Genomic DNA, 17,500 nt, shown 5'->3' with positions numbered 1-17,500 from the left:
TTTTCACGGTGTACATCTCACAAACCGCAGTGTTTGATCTTCTGTGCCTTGTGTCAGTTTTAACATCTACCAGGAATCTTGTTAATAGATAAACAATTGCTTATTCCAAAATTTAAGCACAAATTGCATTCATTTCCACAGTTTTTTTATGAGCTGCATTCATGTCCAGTCAATTAAATTGTATTATTAAAGGAATAGTTTAGCAAAAATGCAAATTTGCTGTAAATGTGCTCCTCCTCAGTTCATCTGAGATCAGGATGAGTTTGTTTCTTTGAAATGTAGCATTGCATCAGTGTCTCATCAATGGATGCTCTGCAGTGGATGGGTGCCGTCAGAATGAGAGTCTGATAAAAACATCACAATAATCCACAGCACTCCAGTCCATCAGTGAACATCTGGAGAAGACGAAACCTGAAACACATCCAGCATTAAGATGATTTTAACTCAAACACATAGAGTCTATAATCCATAATAACACTTCCTCCAGTGAAACCAGTGTTCTGGTCTGAATCAGGAGAGAAAATCTGCACAGATCAAGCAGCGTTTAAACAGATCTGTGAGAGACAACAGCACTTTTTCACTGGAGGAAGTTATATGTTTATATCAGACTCTCATTCTGACGGCACCCATTCACTGCTGAGACACTGATGCAGTGCTACATTTCTGTGAATATTACCATCACGATTGTAACAAGCGTTTCTGTTTCAGATCATGGCACTCGTGCCGTCTCGCTCCAGCGGTGTCTGTGTCCAGCGATCACCCTCCGTGTGTCTCTGAGAGGAAACCATTGCTGTCGGAAGCTGGCGCCGGGGAACCGTGGTCCCGGGGTCCAGGCTGGGCAGTACTGTGGTTCTAGAAGCCTCAGTATGATTACTCGTACCGTGCCACCGACGGCCGTCTGGTCTCCATACACGAGGGCGAGCGCTTTTCTGCTGCTGAAGAAGACCAACGCGGACTGGTGGCAGGCGCGGAGGATCGGGGGTCGGAGCAAAGGTCAAACCCATATATGTGCCAGCGACGTACGTCATTGAGCTGCCGGTCAGCCAGTTCCGCCCCTCGCTGCCCTCCAGCCAATCAGCATCAGAGAGCTCAAGATGATCCCACGAGGCTCTCTCACACCCTGTACGCAAACACACGGCTCGGGTAGATCTCGTGCACTCGCTTTTACAAATCCACCACCGTTCAAGCTTTTTAAAAGGAGTCTGAGGATGCATTTATTTTATCAGAAAAACTGTGAAATATAATCAGAATGTAAACGCGGTGAAAATCTGTTAAAGTGTAACCTATTGCTCTGAATTCCTCCAGTGTTCAGTGTCACATGATCTTCAGAAATCAGAATAATATGATGATTTACTGCTCGAGAAACATTTCTGATTATTAGCAATGTTGAAACATTAATGTTTTTGTAGAAACCGTGATGCATTTTATTTTTCAGGATTCACAGATAAACAGAAAGTTCAAAAGAACAGCATTTAGTTGAGATTTTAGGAACATTATAAATGCTTTTACTGTCACTTTTCGGCAATTTAATGCATCCTTGATTAATAAAAGCACAATATTTTTTTATCATATAAGCCCTCAAAGCTTTAAATGGTAGTTATATATATATATATATATGCATTGTATTACATGCATACTCAAAAATCATCCAAAAATGACAATTCTGTAATTAATCAGCACCATAAAAGTAGTTTATTTCACTAGGACTCTGAAATCTATTGATTATTTTGCTGCCAAAATAAAGTTCAAATTATGAGCTTAAAAAGTAAAAAAAAATAAAAAAAATAATTTTAACATAAAATAAAAACTAATATTTAATATTATAAATATAAAATGCACGCAATAATAAAATGTATTTAATGATTTAAAATTAAATATCAGTTTAAACTATTATTATTAACTATTTAAATAAAGAATTTATTTTAATGTATAAATGTGATTGTACAAATACAAACACAATTTTTTCCTTAAGCAGTGTCATAAATATTGCAATGATTACAATGTGCTACAGAAATTACAGTATTAATAATACTACAGTGTTAGTGTTAGTGCATCGAAAAAATACAAAAGAACATATATTTTGAGTACAAGAGGGAAGATGGCATAATTTTTGGTGAACAGTCTCTTTAAGGTCTACTTCGTGGGTCCTGATATTTTAAGTTTGTGTTTCGATTCAATCAAAAAGTTAGAGATCCTTGTTCCCGTTTGATTTCCGGGCGACCCGTCTCTTTAAGGTCTCTCTCGCCTGTTTTGTCTGTGGTTCCTCTCAGTGCCTGATAAGCAGTTCTGTCGTTCCATGGAGAATCTCAGCTGCAGCAGTGCCTTGATGGACCACCATAGAGGACGTTTCCCGACGTTACCCCTCTCCGGTTCCTCCGCTGTGCCCTCGGGTCACCTCTCGGTTCCCTGCGTCCCGATCGCCCGCAGCCAGAGCTCCAGCAGTCTGCCGCAGAACCCGTACCAGGACCCAGACCCCGAGCAAATCCTACAGCCAGTGGGACGTGAACGCAGCCACACGCAGACACACGCAGACACACATCCAGGTAACAATCATTATATGTTTATAATCTCTGGTTATTACACTAATGAGCTCTTTCCCCTTCTCTCTGACTGTTTGACTGTGTGTTTCTGCTTCCCTCGTGTCTTTAAACACAATAATCAGTGATTACAGACACATTCAGGTCACAAGATACTCATTTCTCACCAAACGCTCGGATTCTTGAAGAAAAGTGTAAATAAAACACTTTCAAAAGATGAATGGTGCACAAGAAATGATCATTTCTGTCTTTCTACTTCAACATTTAGTGTGTTTCTTTTTTATTTTAATTATTGAATTGGTTTATTTTATTTTAAAAATGCATATATACAGTATTGTTCAAAATAATAGCAGTACAATGTGACTAACCAGAATAATCAAGGTTTTTCGTATATTTTTTTATTGCTACGTGGCAAACAAGTTACCAGTAGGTTCAGTAGATTCTCAGAAAACAAATGAGACCCAGCATTCATGATATGCACGCTCTTAAGGCTGTGCAATTGGGGCAATTAGTTGAATTAGTTGAAAGGGGTGTGTTCAAAAAAATAGCAGTGTGGCATTCAGTCACTGAGGTCATCAATTTTGTGAAGAAACAGGCGTGAATCAAGTGGCCCCTATTTAAGGATGAAGCCAACACTTGTTGAACATGCATTTGAAAGCTGAGGAAAATGGGTCGTTCAAGACATTGTTCAGAAGAACAGCGTACTTTGATTAAAAAGTTGATTAGAGAGGGGAAACCTATAAAGAGGTGCAAAAAATGATAGGCTGTTCAGCTAAAATGATCTCCAATGCCTTAAAATGGAGAGCAAAACCAGAGAGACGTGGAAGAAAACGGAAGACAACCATCAAAATGGATAGAAGAATAACCAGAATGGCAAAGGCTCAGCCAATGATCACCTCCAGGATGATCAAAGACAGTCTGGAGTTACCTGTAAGTACTGTGACAGTTAGAAGACGTCTGTGTGAAGCTAATCTATTTTCAAGAATCCCCCGCAAAGTCCCTCTGTTAAAAAAAAGGCATGTGCAGAAGAGGTTACAATTTGCCAAAGAACACATCAACTGGCCTAAAGAGAAATGGAGGAACATTTTGTGGACTGATGAGAGTAAAATTGTTCTTTTTGGGTCCAAGGGCCACAGGCAGTTTGTGAGACGACCCCCAAACTCTGAATTCAAGCCACAGTACACAGTGAAGACAGTGAAGCATGGAGGTGCAAGCATCATGATATGGGCATGTTTCTCCTACTATGGTGTTGGGCCTATTTATCGCATACCAGGGATCATGGATCAGTTTGCATATGTTAAAATACTTGAAGAGGTCATGTTGCCCTATGCTGAAGAGGACATGCCCTTGAAATGGTTGTTTCAACAAGACAATGACCCAAAACACACTAGTAAACGGGCAAAGTCTTGGTTCCAAACCAACAAAATGAATGTTATGGAGTGGCCAGCCCAATCTCCAGACCTTAATCCAATTGAGAACTTGTGGGGTGATATCAAAAATGCTGTTTCAGAAGCAAAACCAAGAAATGTGAATGAATTGTGGAATGTTGTTAAAGAATCATGGAGTGGAATAACAGCTGAGAGGTGCCACAAGTTGGTTGACTCCATGCCACACAGATGTCAAGCAGTTTTAAAAAACTGTGGTCATACAACTAAATATTAGTTTAGTGATTCACAGGATTGCTAAATCCCAGAAAAAAAAAAATGTTTGTACAAAATAGTTTTGAGTTTGTACAGTCAAAGGTAGACACTGCTATTTTTTTGAACACACCCCTTTCAACTAATTCAACTAATTGCCCAAGTGCACAGCCTTAAGAGCGTGCATATCATGAATGCTGGGTCTTGTTTGTTTTCTGACAATCTACTGAACCTACTGGTAACTTGTTTGCCACGTAGCAATAAAAAATATACTAAAAACCTTGATTATTCTGGTTAGTCACATTGTACTGCTATTATTTTGAACAATACTGTATATATATATATATATATATATATATATATATATATATATATATATATATATATATATATATATATATATATATATATATATATATATATTTTTTATATATATATATATGTATGGTTTTTTTTAATCATAAAATCATATTTTAAAAATGTACTTATTTTTTCAGTTATTAATAAATGACATTAACGTTAAGTGAGATATAATATGCAGACTAAAAATAAAATGTTGAAAATATGTTTACATTCAAATTATTTTCAAAATTAATTTATTTAGATTGATTAAAATCAGCAGAAATTTTATTCGGTACAAAAAAGAAAAAAGTATGAATGGTTAAAATATTGCTATGTGTGAATATACAAGCGATATTCAATTGGTTAAAAAAAATTATTTATTGATGATAAATATATCAGTATAAATATATATTGATGAATATATAATCAATGTTTCCTAAAAAGTTGCTAGTAAATTTTAGAAATGCTTACACAGAAATGGCACGTAACATTGAAATAAACATGACATTTTGAAGTATAAAGATTGAAATAGTATTTTTTGGTAAAATGTTCCTGTTTCATTGGCAATATGCATAAATATTTAATTTAAACAATGTTTATTTTTATTCAGTGGCAGAAACAAACTTCCAATAAGAAACAGTTTTTAATTCTTTCCTGTGGTTTAAAGCTGAAAGCATCAGAAGTTTTTATTTATTTTACTGAATACATTTGTTATTCAAATTCTTGTTCTCGTTAAAACTATTTCTAAAAAACATTTTTAAATATGCGCACATTCAGTTAAATGCCTAATATGTTTGGTCTCGTCACATTCATTCATGAATGATGTAAATAATAGTATTCTAGATTCAGAACAGTGAATTCTGAAAATAAAAAAGTCGATTAGTTGTTGTTTTTTTGACATTAGAGCTTTCTAAAGAATTAATTTTAGAATGTATTCTATTATATTCTCATTATATCAAACTTTATGAGAAATTAAAGCCTGCTATACATGTGCAAAAGATCTTTCAGATCGTCTAAAGGTAAATAAACTATTGCATTAAAAATAATATCACTTATATCTTATATCTCTGACTATTATTTGATATGTCTCATGCATTAGTTTAACTCTATTAATTCTCAGTGTCTAATTTCTGCATTTTAGAGTGGAAAAAGTTCTTTTTTAACCGTTTTTTTCCTGCAGCACAGCACCAACCTTTGAGCTTCGAGCCGATGTCAGAGAGAGAGACATCTGCTGTTTGTCTGTGGCATGACGCTCGCGTGGCCATATGGCATCACAGAGAGGAGTTATATAATCCAGATCCACAGCGTTCTCACCTCAGATTTACAGCACATAAACGCACCCTAATCCATCCGTCAGAGCTCTTAAGTGCACTCCAAAGTGCACTCAGTGACATCAGCAAACCTTTTGCATTCAGCTGTTTTATTGTTGGGTGGCTTCTCATGGTTTTTATTCCTTCTCTCTCTCTGTGTGTTGTTCATATTGTCATGCATGTCTGTGTTTTAGGCCACTTCCTCTTGACAGTTGTGGCTTCAAGCTGTTTTCTTACTTAGTGCATGAACGTCTGTAACCACACTGGCACACAACGCTCCCTTTTAGTCCTAAAATGCACTCTTTAGTTCATGTCTGTCCACATTTAAACCTGGATAATCTTGCATACGCATTAATTGGTCTCATACACAAATCAGACACACGCTAAGAGGATTGCATCAGAAAGCATGAACGAATGAACTGGAAAGAAATGCAGAAATTGCTTTTTAAACAGAGTTTAAATCCTGTGAGTGTTGCTGAAACAAAACAATGATTTAAAAGCAGAATTACATCAGCGTTGAGCTTGATCTCTGGATCTGAAATTGATCTTATTAACTAAAACTTGATAAAGATTAAATAAATGTAAATATTTGATGGAAATTAAGTAATATGAAACTGAAAAATAAGTTTAAGTAATAAAATTACTATATTGTGTACTATATTCAGAATAATTGTTGATAAAGCTGAAATTCAATATAAAATATGAAAATGAAAAACTAAAAGGAAACTGAAATAAGAAAACTGAAAATAAGTTGAAGTTTAAAAATGATCAAATCTAAAACTGAAACTAAGATTATTGAGAATCAGTTTTTAAATAAATTAAAATATAAAGTGGAAGTACAAAAATTACTAAAAATGAAACAGAAAAAGAAACAAGCTGTTAAAGCTGTTAAAAATATTCTGAGGATTTAAAACTGCATGAACAGCTTAAAAATTAGAAATGAGAAAAAACGGAACTTATTGTTAAAGTGCTAAAATAACTCGAACTACAACTGAAATAAGAAAAACTAAAACTATAAAAAAATAGTAATTTACATAAAACGTAAAAATATATATAAAAAATAGAAATGAAATGATACTAAATAATAATAATAATAAGTGCTATAATTATAAACTTTAACGGATGTTAAAACGAATGTTTAAAAATTTTGCACATAAAATTACTCAAACAACAATTGAAACTGAAAATATTAAAATAAAATCCAATTCCAAAACTAAAGGTATTCAAATAGTATTAAATGTTATAATACAAGTGTGTTGCATTCCTAGTAAAATATGCACAATATTTCTGTCTAATCCCTCAAATGTTTCTCTCCTCAGATCTCGTCATCCGCCTACATTTCCCAGAATTCTCTGTCAGAGCAGGGGAAGCGGTGGGCGGAGCCTCCCAAGCCGTTGCCGGGTCAACGACCCCTGCAGACGCTGCAGCTGTGGGAGCAGTACCGTGACCCCGGCACCGGACGCTTTTACTACGTCAACACCGTGACCGAGGAGCGCTCGTGGAAACCTCCACGCAGAGCCCGCGAGAGCCACGCCCACCAAAACAAGGTGAGCGGCCAATCAGATTCCAGAACTAACGACTGTTGACCAATCAGAGGCATCCAATCATGTGTCTGTGTGATGAAGCCTGTTAGAATTCATTTATATGAGTCTAAAATTCAATATATGAGGGCAAAAAATAAGTGACTCTTTTATATTTCTATGATATGAGTTTATCAATATCACACCAGCTGTTTTTACCCAATATCTGCAAATGTGATATTAATTTTATACACAGTTCAATAAACAAGAAGTTAATACTATGGCTCACAATATTGTCTGTTTTTGCTCAAAGTTTCCAAAGCCACAGAAGATCTGTCGAGTGTCTCTGATGAACACACAGCAGTGATTCATTACTGAACAAGTCGTTTTGAGCTAATCGAGAGAGTCAGAGATTCAGTGACTCTTTCATACAGAGTCACTTGCTTTATATTTAAATGAATTAGCCGTTTGAACAAATCGTTGGAGTGAACGATTCAATGACTCATTCATACAGAATCACTTGGTTTATATCTGAATGAATTACCTTTTTGAATGAATTGGTTGAGCGAGTGATTCAATGACTCATTCATACAGAATCACTTGCTTTATATCTGAATGAATTAGCCGTTTAGACAAATAGGTTGAGAGAACGATTCAATGATTCAATCATACAGATTCACTTGGTTTATATCTGAATAAAGTAGCCATTTGGACAAATCGGTTGAGAGAACGATTCAATGATTCATTCATACAGATTCACTTGGTTTATATCTGAATGAATTAGCCGTTTAGACAAATAGGTTGAGAGAACGATTCAATGATTCAATCATACAGATTCACTTGGTTTATATCTGAATAAAGTAGCCATTTGGACAAATCGGTTGAGAGAACGATTCAATGATTCATTCATACAGAATCACTTGCTTTATATCTGAATGAATTAGCCGTTTAGACAAATAGGTTGAGAGAACGATTCAATGATTCAATCATACAGATTCACTTGGTTTATATCTGAATAAAGTAGCCATTTGGACAAATCGGTTGAGAGAACGATTCAATGATTCATTCATACAGATTCACTTGGTTTATATCTGAATGAATTACCTTTTTGAATGAATTGGTTGAGCGAGTGATTCAATGACTCATTCATACAGAGTCACTTGCTTTATATCTGAATGAATTACCTTTTTGAACGAAGTGATTGAGCAAATGATTCAATGACTCATTCATGCCACTTGCTTTATATCTGAATGCATCTTCTAATGCACATCTCTCTCTCTGTCTGTCTGGTGTGTTTTTAGGTCGGGGCAGTTCAGCGTGACATCAGACACCTGTCACTCCCATTAAAGAACTCAGGAAGCAGCCCAATGCACAGGGTACAGTGTGTGTGTGTGTGTGTGCGCGTGTGTGTGTGTGTGTGATGTTGTGCTGTATGAATGTAGATCATCTATCTGATGATCTACTGTCAAAAGGAAGTCCATAACTAATAGACAAACGCAGAGATTATATGAACAAAGAGCTTTAGAGACACTGGAAACTCACAGTCGCACAGATTGTTGTGGCCGTTGCGGGAGAATCTGCTCATGTCACGGATTAGAAGAGGAAACACGTCCAAATGAAAAAAGGGATTACACTCTCTGACACGCATTTATTTATTTATTAAATCTCTACAAACTGATTTTTGGGACTGACAGTCGTACTGATCTATTTCATACAACAGCAGACCAGTTACTATTATTAACTTAAATTATTGAATATTGAAATAAAGCTTAGATGAAATTTTATTAATTGAATGTGACATTAGCAACTAAATGATATAAAATAAGATTAAGTTGAAGTACTAAAAGGACAAATAAATAATACATGAAAAAAGCATGGAAAAAATAAAAAAAAATTAAAATTAATAAGAGATTTAAATTTAAATAAATTATTAAATTGTAAAAATTCTAATAAAACGCATATATATATGAAAGTGAAAAAAATAAATATATATTATATATCAAAATCCTAAACAATACATTTTTTAAAATCTAAATAAATTATTGCAATTAAATTCTTTGTTTATGAAACCTGAAAACATAAACAGATATTTTTGTTAATTAACAATAATTTTGTTTGATAAAAATATTTAAAATTAAATATTCAAAAATATTTTTCAATTTAAATAAATGAAGGTAAAAATGAATTAAAAATATTTATAAATTCTATAATAGAAACATAACACAAAAATAACACTGTAGCAGACAGAAGCAGATAAAACAGATTGTGTCTATTTCTATTGAGTCCTGAAAGATTTAATTTTCTAGTTTTATTCTTTCTCTGTCCGTACAGTTGCTCCTATTCTCAGCTCTGAGAGATTTGATTGATCATTAGTCATTGATGGTGTTATCAAATCTCTAGTTTATGACTAGATCTGTTTATACAGCAAGCAAACTCACTGTAAATGACAGCTTCAGTGTGAACGGCTAAACCGAAGTCAATCCGCTTCTCGAACTCGCCTGTAATCCGTAATGACAAACCAGATGAAGATAGTAAACATCAAGACTTGCTATTGGCTCCTGAAGGATTTAGTGGCATATAAATGATAGTATATGTGCATTCTAGAGCTTCTGGAGCGAGTCTGGTTCGTAACAGAAGCGTGTTTGATCAGAACTGTGTGAATGAAGCCAGAGATGACGGAGTCTCAGTTAAAGAAGAGCTCTTTTCATGCGAGTGTGAATTTGACTTTCACACCCATCTCGACTCAACTTCCTCATCGGCACAAACGGTTTGAAGCTGGTGTCTTCCTCCTGTGAAGAGGAAGTGGAGTTCGCATTGAGCTGATAGATAGATAGAGGAGCCGGTGACTTTCTGAAGACGCTGGATTAAAGATGGCTCTCGCTGGATTACGGGAGATCTGCGGCTCTGTAAGTCATCTTTAAAGAGGAAGAAACGCAGAGTTTCACATCTGACAGAACTTAGATCCACACAGATGGCATTGTTTTATTTAATGCGTCCTCAATATGAACAAAAGCATGTTAAAAGCGTTTATTGCTCTGATTGTTTCTGAAGTGAGTGTCGGTGTGTTTTGATTTGATTTGGCGTTTCGGAGAGCTTTGGTAAACGGTTTTGCATCCCACTTATGGTCAGCTGTTCTTCTGTTCTCTTCCATTGACTGTCATCTGTAAACTTTCTCAAATCAACCGGTTGACCTTCTCTTTCAGCTCTCGCCTGACCTCTCCTACATTACCCATAATGCCAACGGCTGGCAGCTGAGCCAGGTATCTATCCATCTATCTATCTTCCAGTTTCACTAAATTCTATCATTTTCCAGGATTAAATAAATATGAAATCCTTGTCTTCTTAATGCAATATCAAAACAACCAATAGTACTTTATGTTTACACTGACCATGTATTTAATGTAATGCTGTGCAACGATTATTTTTTTTATTAATCGCACGATTGTCTGCAATTAATCGCATTGTCATGCACAAAATTCAACAATGCATTCAAAAATAGTGAATTGTGCACTTTTTCATCTAAAAGTACTGCTCTATGAACAAAAGTGCAATAACATTTTGGTTTGCAAACACTTTAAACAAATAAGGTGCTTTTTTACAGCAGTGTTTCTTTTTACATACTAGTAGCAGTTAAAATATTGAATATATTGTGCATCGATATATCTAATAAACGATTATAATATTTATTGTGAATCTCAATTTATAACATTAATGCAATCCGATCGTTTGATTATCTTGCACTTTTACGGTTCGATTTTTTTTTTTTTTTTTTTAATCTAGAATTTATTCAGATCTCAGTGATTTTTACATTTTTTCCAAAATATGTACCATACAATGTAGTCATTATTTTCAGATTTGGTGTAGATTCTATTATTAATTTTCTGTTCAGACCATCAGTCAAACTTCATGAAGCTCAAGGACCTTTAATTTCACCTTCTGTTTTGCTAAAAAGCTCCTCACTCTCAGATTGTTCAGCTCGTTTCAAGTTTGATTGGACGTAACAGAAATGCATTGCCTCTATCTTTCCGTGTCCCTGTATTTGTGCTCTTGTTTTTGGGCCGTGTGCGTGTGATCCCGGTCTAATCCGCAGCATATGGAGGAATCACAGTCACACGCCTCACTGGGGGTTCAGTCTGTCCGTTAAGCTGCTTTTGACCTGTAACCGAGTCTGCTAATTGAGTTGAGTGATTGGAGGATAAACACATTAAACCCAACATTACTGAAATGAAGTGAGGCGGACGTAATGTGACTGGACTGAATCTAATGTAATTGAATTGAGTGATGCTAACCTGATATCGTCCCGATGCAGAGCATGCAGCACGCGGCGTCATCTGACGTGCTTAGCTCCGCCTCCAGCATGTTTGACGACGCCCATCGCAGGAACTCTGCCTTAGCAGGGGGCGTGGCATGTGTGAGCCACTCCCACTCCATGTTCCTGCCCTTACAGCGAGCTTCTGCAAACGGCAAGGTGAGAGGAACTGCGTTTCAGGGCTTGTTTCACACACACGCTCAAACCCTTATTCCCATTCGTCTCATTAATACCTGTTGAAGTATAACACCTGTGTGCCCTCTTTGATTGAGTCTGTCACCTGAGCTGTAATTGCCATTTGACTAATTACTCAGGGGCTGCAATCCTGATTGGCTGGAAGGCAGCAGACCAAAACAAAACAAAAACAAAAAAACACTAAAATAAAAAAACACTAAACTAAACTAATAAAAAAAAATGAATATAAAAATAATGAATTGTGATACTTATTCCAAAATATTTACTGTAAGAATGTGGTTAAATTAATTAATTAATTAAATTGTTTATGAATATTTATAGATAAATACATAATTTTTACATTTATTCCAAAATATTAACTAATAAAAAAAAAAATTGATAATTTTTTTTCCCGATTTTGTGTATATTTCAGATGTTCTGTTATTTTTAATAACCTAATATAACTTAAATACATTTAATTAATACATAATAAATAAATAAATAAATATACATTTTTACATGTATTCCAAAATATTAGCTATAAGAATGTGGTTATATAAAGAAATAAATAAATAAAATACATTGTCTATTAATATAAATAAATGCAAAAAATGTTTTTTTTTTTTACATTTATTCCAAAATATTAACTATAAGAGTGTGGTTAAAATAAATAACTAATTAAATTTTTTATGAATATTTATCAGTAAATAAATAAATAAACAAATTTTTTACATTCATCACAAATGATTAACTATGAGAATGTGGTATGAATTTTAGGATTTTGTGTATATTTTATGTATGCTGTTCTTTTTAATACCCAATGTCTGCTCTGACTTATTAACGTTATCAGGTGCCATGATGGTGGCAAAAATATTTATTAAATAAATGAATATATAATAAATAAGTGATTTCACAGTTTTAAGAGTCTTCAGTAAAGAATAAATGACTTCTGAAACTACTGTAATCTAATGAAATATTTGTGGTTAATATGCACGCAAAAAAAAAGTCAGAAAACACATCTACTTTGCTGTTAGGTGATGCATGATGGATTTATTCATTTGTTTCATTGCATGTGCTGTTTCATGAAAGGCATGTTTTAATGGTGGCAGAGGATGAGGAAAAGGCAGATTATGAGGTCTTGATCATATTTTATATTTGTTCTCCTCTCTACAGTTAGATTACAGACTGGTGACAGAACCTTCTTCATCTGGGAGCTCACCAGACAGTGAAGGAGTCACACCGGTGAGAAACACAACAACACGAACACATGAAGCTACAATACTGAGGAAAAATACTAAATATGTCAAAAAAACCTCACTCACTCACACACACTGACCGCTTGTGTCATGACAGGAACTGGAAAAGGCCGGTCTGCTCAACAAAACCAAGATAGCAGAAGGAGGCAGGAAACTGAGGTGAGCTTATCTACACACACACACACACACTTTCTAAAACACGCAAACACACACAAGACCTTAAAACCCCTTCAGATGGATCGAGATTACAGGCAGAATTTGGCTCGTGCTGAAAAACCCATCCTCTTAATCAGCATTTTTGTCTTGTTTTTCGGTTAAAATGTCTCAGCATCTTTCAAACAAGATCTCAAAGGTTCTGGAGAAACAAAACTGCAAAAGATATTCAGACCTTCAGTGTTTTTTTCTACCAGATTGGCAGATTTTTCTCCTTGTTTTAAGCATAAAAAGTATAAAAGGTTAATGTTATCCGGTCAGATATGTGAAGTGTATGTTTTTAATTTACTAACATTTTTGAGCCATTTAGGCATCAATTAAATTAAATTAAATTAAATTAAATTAAATTAAATTAAATTAAATTAAATTAAATTAAATTAAATTAAATTAAATTAAATTAAATTAAATTAAATTAAATTAAATTAAATTAAATAATTTATTTTTACATTTATTTAAAAATATTTACCACATGAATGTAGTAATATTTTTCAGATTTTTTAATATATTCTGCATAAATATACAATAATTTTTGAGCCGTTTACAGTAGGAAAGACAATAAATAGGTAGTGTTGACCTTTTGACCTCTGTTTGGTGCACCTCTCTGTACTATTTGCTCAAGTTCTCAACTTACCTGGAGCAAGAAAGACGTTTTATGTGTCATTTTCAGGAAAAACTGGAACCCGTCATGGGTGGTGCTGGTGGGAAACAGTCTCGTCTTCTTCAAAGACCCCAAAAGCCAGAATCCTGACAGCTGGGTGAGAGACGAACAGGGGATGCCATGGAGTCAAATCCAAACCTAATGCTGTAAAAATGAAATATTTGTGAATGTGTGTGCGTGCAGAAGCCGGGTAACAGCTGTCCAGAGAGCAGCGTGGATCTGAGAGGAGCTCAGCTTCAGTGGACCAACGATCTGTCCAGCAAGAAAAACGTCTTCAAGGTGAGAAGCAGACACAAAGTCAGATCTCTGAGACAGAAGTGACATGAAGGAGAATGTCTCAAACTGTCAAATATGCAATCAAATATGATTTTATGTGTTTCCCAAAAGGAGCATCTGTGACAAAGTAAACGTAGCAATGATTAATGTGTGTGTCTTTCTGTGTGAGCCATTGGCAGAGTAACATTTAGTGTTTAATTTCTCAGTAACTTCCTCTGTTATAAATTTAAATTGTGATAAAATGCTGAACGGAACAACACTTCATGTGCGGTGTGTGTGTGTGTGTGTGTGTGTGTAGCTGAGGACGGTTACGGGAAATGAGTTCTTGCTGCAGTCGGACACAGAGTCACTCATCAGAGAATGGTACAGAACCATCCAGAACGTCATCCACAGACTGGTGAGTCTGAAACACACACACACACACACACACACACACACACACACACACACACACACACACTCAGACAAATACGTTAAATAATAAAGTGTGATAATATTATAATTTAATATAAACAATATTTATTACAGTTTTTTTCAACTGCTTACACACAAATTCGAGAATTGCACACACGAGATGTAAAATGCCTCACATCTCTTTCAAAGTGAGACACCACAGTCACAATATCACAAACATATTTCAAAAGCAAACATTTGTCTTCCGTTGTAAACACCTTTACCATAATCTTATATTTCTGATTATGTCATATACACACTGTTATTCTTAACCTAAAGCTCTTCTTTTAAAAGCTCACATCTACATGATTGAATGTCATTGGGAGAGAGCTGTTGAATATATAAAGTAAAAACTAAAGCAAAATTGAAACCAAACTTTATTTTTTTTGCTCTTTGTGGTTGTAAATGTAGCATTAGTGTACACCGTTTGAAAAGAAAAACAATATGTAGTGTTGTAGCATGTAGTGTAAAACCGAACATGATGTGTGTGTTTGCGTGTGGAGATGGTTGTGTGTATCTAGCTCCATCTCTCCTCCTCCAACATACATTTGATTGGTTGTGTTTATAAAAGGAAATCAAGAAACTTCCTGTCAGATTTTTGTGTGTTGCATAGAAAATTGTGTGTTGTGTTTTGCAGAAAGTGTTTAACGAAATTGAAAACCCTGAGTAAAAGGCCAAAAATGTGTGTATGGTTTTGCAGATTTAGCGTGTGGTTCTGGTGTTTGAGTGTCAGGTTAGTAATAATTTTGTGTGCAAGCAGTGGCAGGTTGCTGGTTTTCTCTCTGCAGAGTGAGGCGAGTCGGGGATGTTTCGCATTTTTCTGGCAATGCGTAGCCTAAAGTTATGATTTCAAAATACATACAAATTTGGAAATATAACTTCAATCTAAAACAGCTGTTTTCTGTGTGAATCTGTGTTAAAGTGTAATTTATTTCTGTATTTTCAGCAGTCTTCGGTGTCACATGATCTTCAGAAATCAGAATAATATACAAATTTTCAGCTTGAGAAACATTTCTGATTATTATCAATGTTGGAAACATTAATATATTTGTGGAAACTGTGATACATTTTATTTTTCAGGATTCCCAGATGAACAGAAAGTTCAGCAGAACAATGTTTATTTATAGTCACATTCTAATCAGTGTTACTTTTAAAAGTACTGCGTTACAATATTGCGTTACTTCCAAAAAAAGTAACTAATTCTGTTACTTTGTTACTTTTTATGGAAGGTAAAGCGCTGTGTTACTTTTTCTTTTCTGTCAAGGTCACAAAGAAACACAAATCTTTTTCACCTTTCAGGGAAACAAAAGAAACACAGAAGTTCTGTGAATGATCAGGAATCTGATTGTGTGACCCGTTACTTGCGTTTCTGAATGTGTTTTGTGTGTGCCGCAGGATAAGGAGAATCCTCTGGATAATGTGCTGCAGTATTCTCTGAGGAGAGCCGGATCGGTCGAGATGTTGGATCAGAGCGGAGACGAGGACGAGAATCGCGCCGGACGCAAGACGTCGCGTAAGTTTGGCCGTCGTGCTGATCTTCTGAACATCACAGACCTGACGCAGTGTTCTCAGACGCTCTCTTCTCTCCGCAGTCCCTCGCTCCGCGTCTAACCTGGAGAACTCGGAGCACAAGCGTGTGAAGAGCCGCTTGAAGAAGCTGATCCTCCGGAGACCTCCGCTCCAGACGCTGCAGGAGAAAGGACTCATCAAAGGTCAGACAAACTATCATATATCTCCTACCATAAACATATCAAAACTTAATATTTGATTAGTAATATGCATTGCATAGAACTTAATCTGAACAAGCTTAAAGATGATTTGCTCAATATGTAGATTTGTTTGTTCCCTCAGATTCCAGATTTTCTAATAGTTGTATCTCAGACAAATACTGTCCTCCGAACAAACCACACATCACTGGAGAGATAATTTATTATTATGCATTTCAGTTGACACCTAAGAGACTTAAGTGTTGTGCTCCAGGGTCACAAATCATTTTATTTACATATTATAATAAGCCATTTTAGTTATATTATTTGAAACAATTGTATTGATATTAATTAATGGCTATGACTGAATATATGGAAATAGAGAACTTGTCAAATGTTTGGAAACATTACAATGTTGCTACACTGTAACTTTAACCTTTAATTTGTTGTTTAATTCAATGCAATTTCTTTGCAATTTCTGATTTCTGATACTTTTTGTATCATAAAGGGTTATTAAAATGTTATAATGATTCATAGTGTGCGTTGTAATACATTGTATCTTTTCGTAGACGATTACAACCGAATTCAGAATGCATAATGTTACAAAGACTCATTAAAGTGTTATAATGTATTAACTGTGCTTACAGTTATTCATGAGATTGTACGATGCATTATAAGGTGCATATTTAATGCATTTAAACCACTTTTCTTATGCATTACACAAAAAGGCTTTAAGTAAAGTGTTAGCAGATTTTTTGAAAGTTGTAGACTGATTTTTCTGGATTGGCTCTGTGTCTGATCTCAGATCAGGTGTTCGGCTGTGCGCTGGAGCTGCTGTGTGAGCGAGAGAAAAGCGTCGTCCCTCAGTTCGTCAGGAAGTGCACCGAAGCCGTGGAGAGAAGAGGTGCGTTCACTCGCTCACTAACACTGCTTTGTGTTGAATAAAACCTGAGCGTGAGTCATTGTGATGCTGAGTTTGAGAGTGAATCCGAACGAATCGACTCTGCATGATTCATTAGTAAAACTGTTTTTTAAAACTCTTATCTTAATGACGTCTTATTCAGGTTTGGAGACTGATGGGATTTACAGAGTCAGCGGGAATCTGGCCG

General features: G+C 35.3%; 1 protein-coding gene across 3 annotated transcripts in view; it reads left to right on the top strand.

Moving 5' to 3' along the window:
- Nucleotides 1–1,088: 1,088 nt before the first annotated feature.
- LOC113076038 (rho GTPase-activating protein 15-like) overlaps nucleotides 1,089–17,500 on the top strand; it is a 21,494-nt gene continuing 5,082 nt past the window's right edge. Inside the window, exons 1-15 of one of the 3 annotated variants that reach the window (XM_026248688.1) lie at nucleotides 1,089–1,122; nucleotides 2,271–2,543; nucleotides 7,146–7,373; nucleotides 8,648–8,722; nucleotides 10,550–10,606; nucleotides 11,656–11,814; nucleotides 13,003–13,071; nucleotides 13,183–13,244; nucleotides 13,966–14,053; nucleotides 14,140–14,235; nucleotides 14,531–14,629; nucleotides 16,081–16,198; nucleotides 16,278–16,397; nucleotides 17,197–17,295; nucleotides 17,456–17,500. The exon at nucleotides 17,456–17,500 is cut by the window's right edge and continues 33 nt beyond it. In XM_026248688.1, the coding sequence (XP_026104473.1) occupies nucleotides 8,714–8,722; nucleotides 10,550–10,606; nucleotides 11,656–11,814; nucleotides 13,003–13,071; nucleotides 13,183–13,244; nucleotides 13,966–14,053; nucleotides 14,140–14,235; nucleotides 14,531–14,629; nucleotides 16,081–16,198; nucleotides 16,278–16,397; nucleotides 17,197–17,295; nucleotides 17,456–17,500 (1,021 nt within the window). In that variant the 5' untranslated portion in view covers nucleotides 1,089–1,122; nucleotides 2,271–2,543; nucleotides 7,146–7,373; nucleotides 8,648–8,713. Of the gene's footprint in view, nucleotides 1,123–2,193; nucleotides 2,544–7,145; nucleotides 7,374–8,647; nucleotides 8,723–10,171; nucleotides 10,253–10,549; nucleotides 10,607–11,655; nucleotides 11,815–13,002; nucleotides 13,072–13,182; nucleotides 13,245–13,965; nucleotides 14,054–14,139; nucleotides 14,236–14,530; nucleotides 14,630–16,080; nucleotides 16,199–16,277; nucleotides 16,398–17,196; nucleotides 17,296–17,455 lie in introns of those variants that run through there. The other 2 variants (XM_026248687.1, XM_026248686.1) reach the window with 2 other exon arrangements.

Source organism: Carassius auratus, unplaced genomic scaffold (assembly GCF_003368295.1).
Source record: "Carassius auratus strain Wakin unplaced genomic scaffold, ASM336829v1 scaf_tig00018384, whole genome shotgun sequence".
Lineage (NCBI taxonomy): Eukaryota > Metazoa > Chordata > Actinopteri > Cypriniformes > Cyprinidae > Carassius > Carassius auratus.
This window is presented reverse-complemented; position numbering and strand designations above follow the sequence as displayed.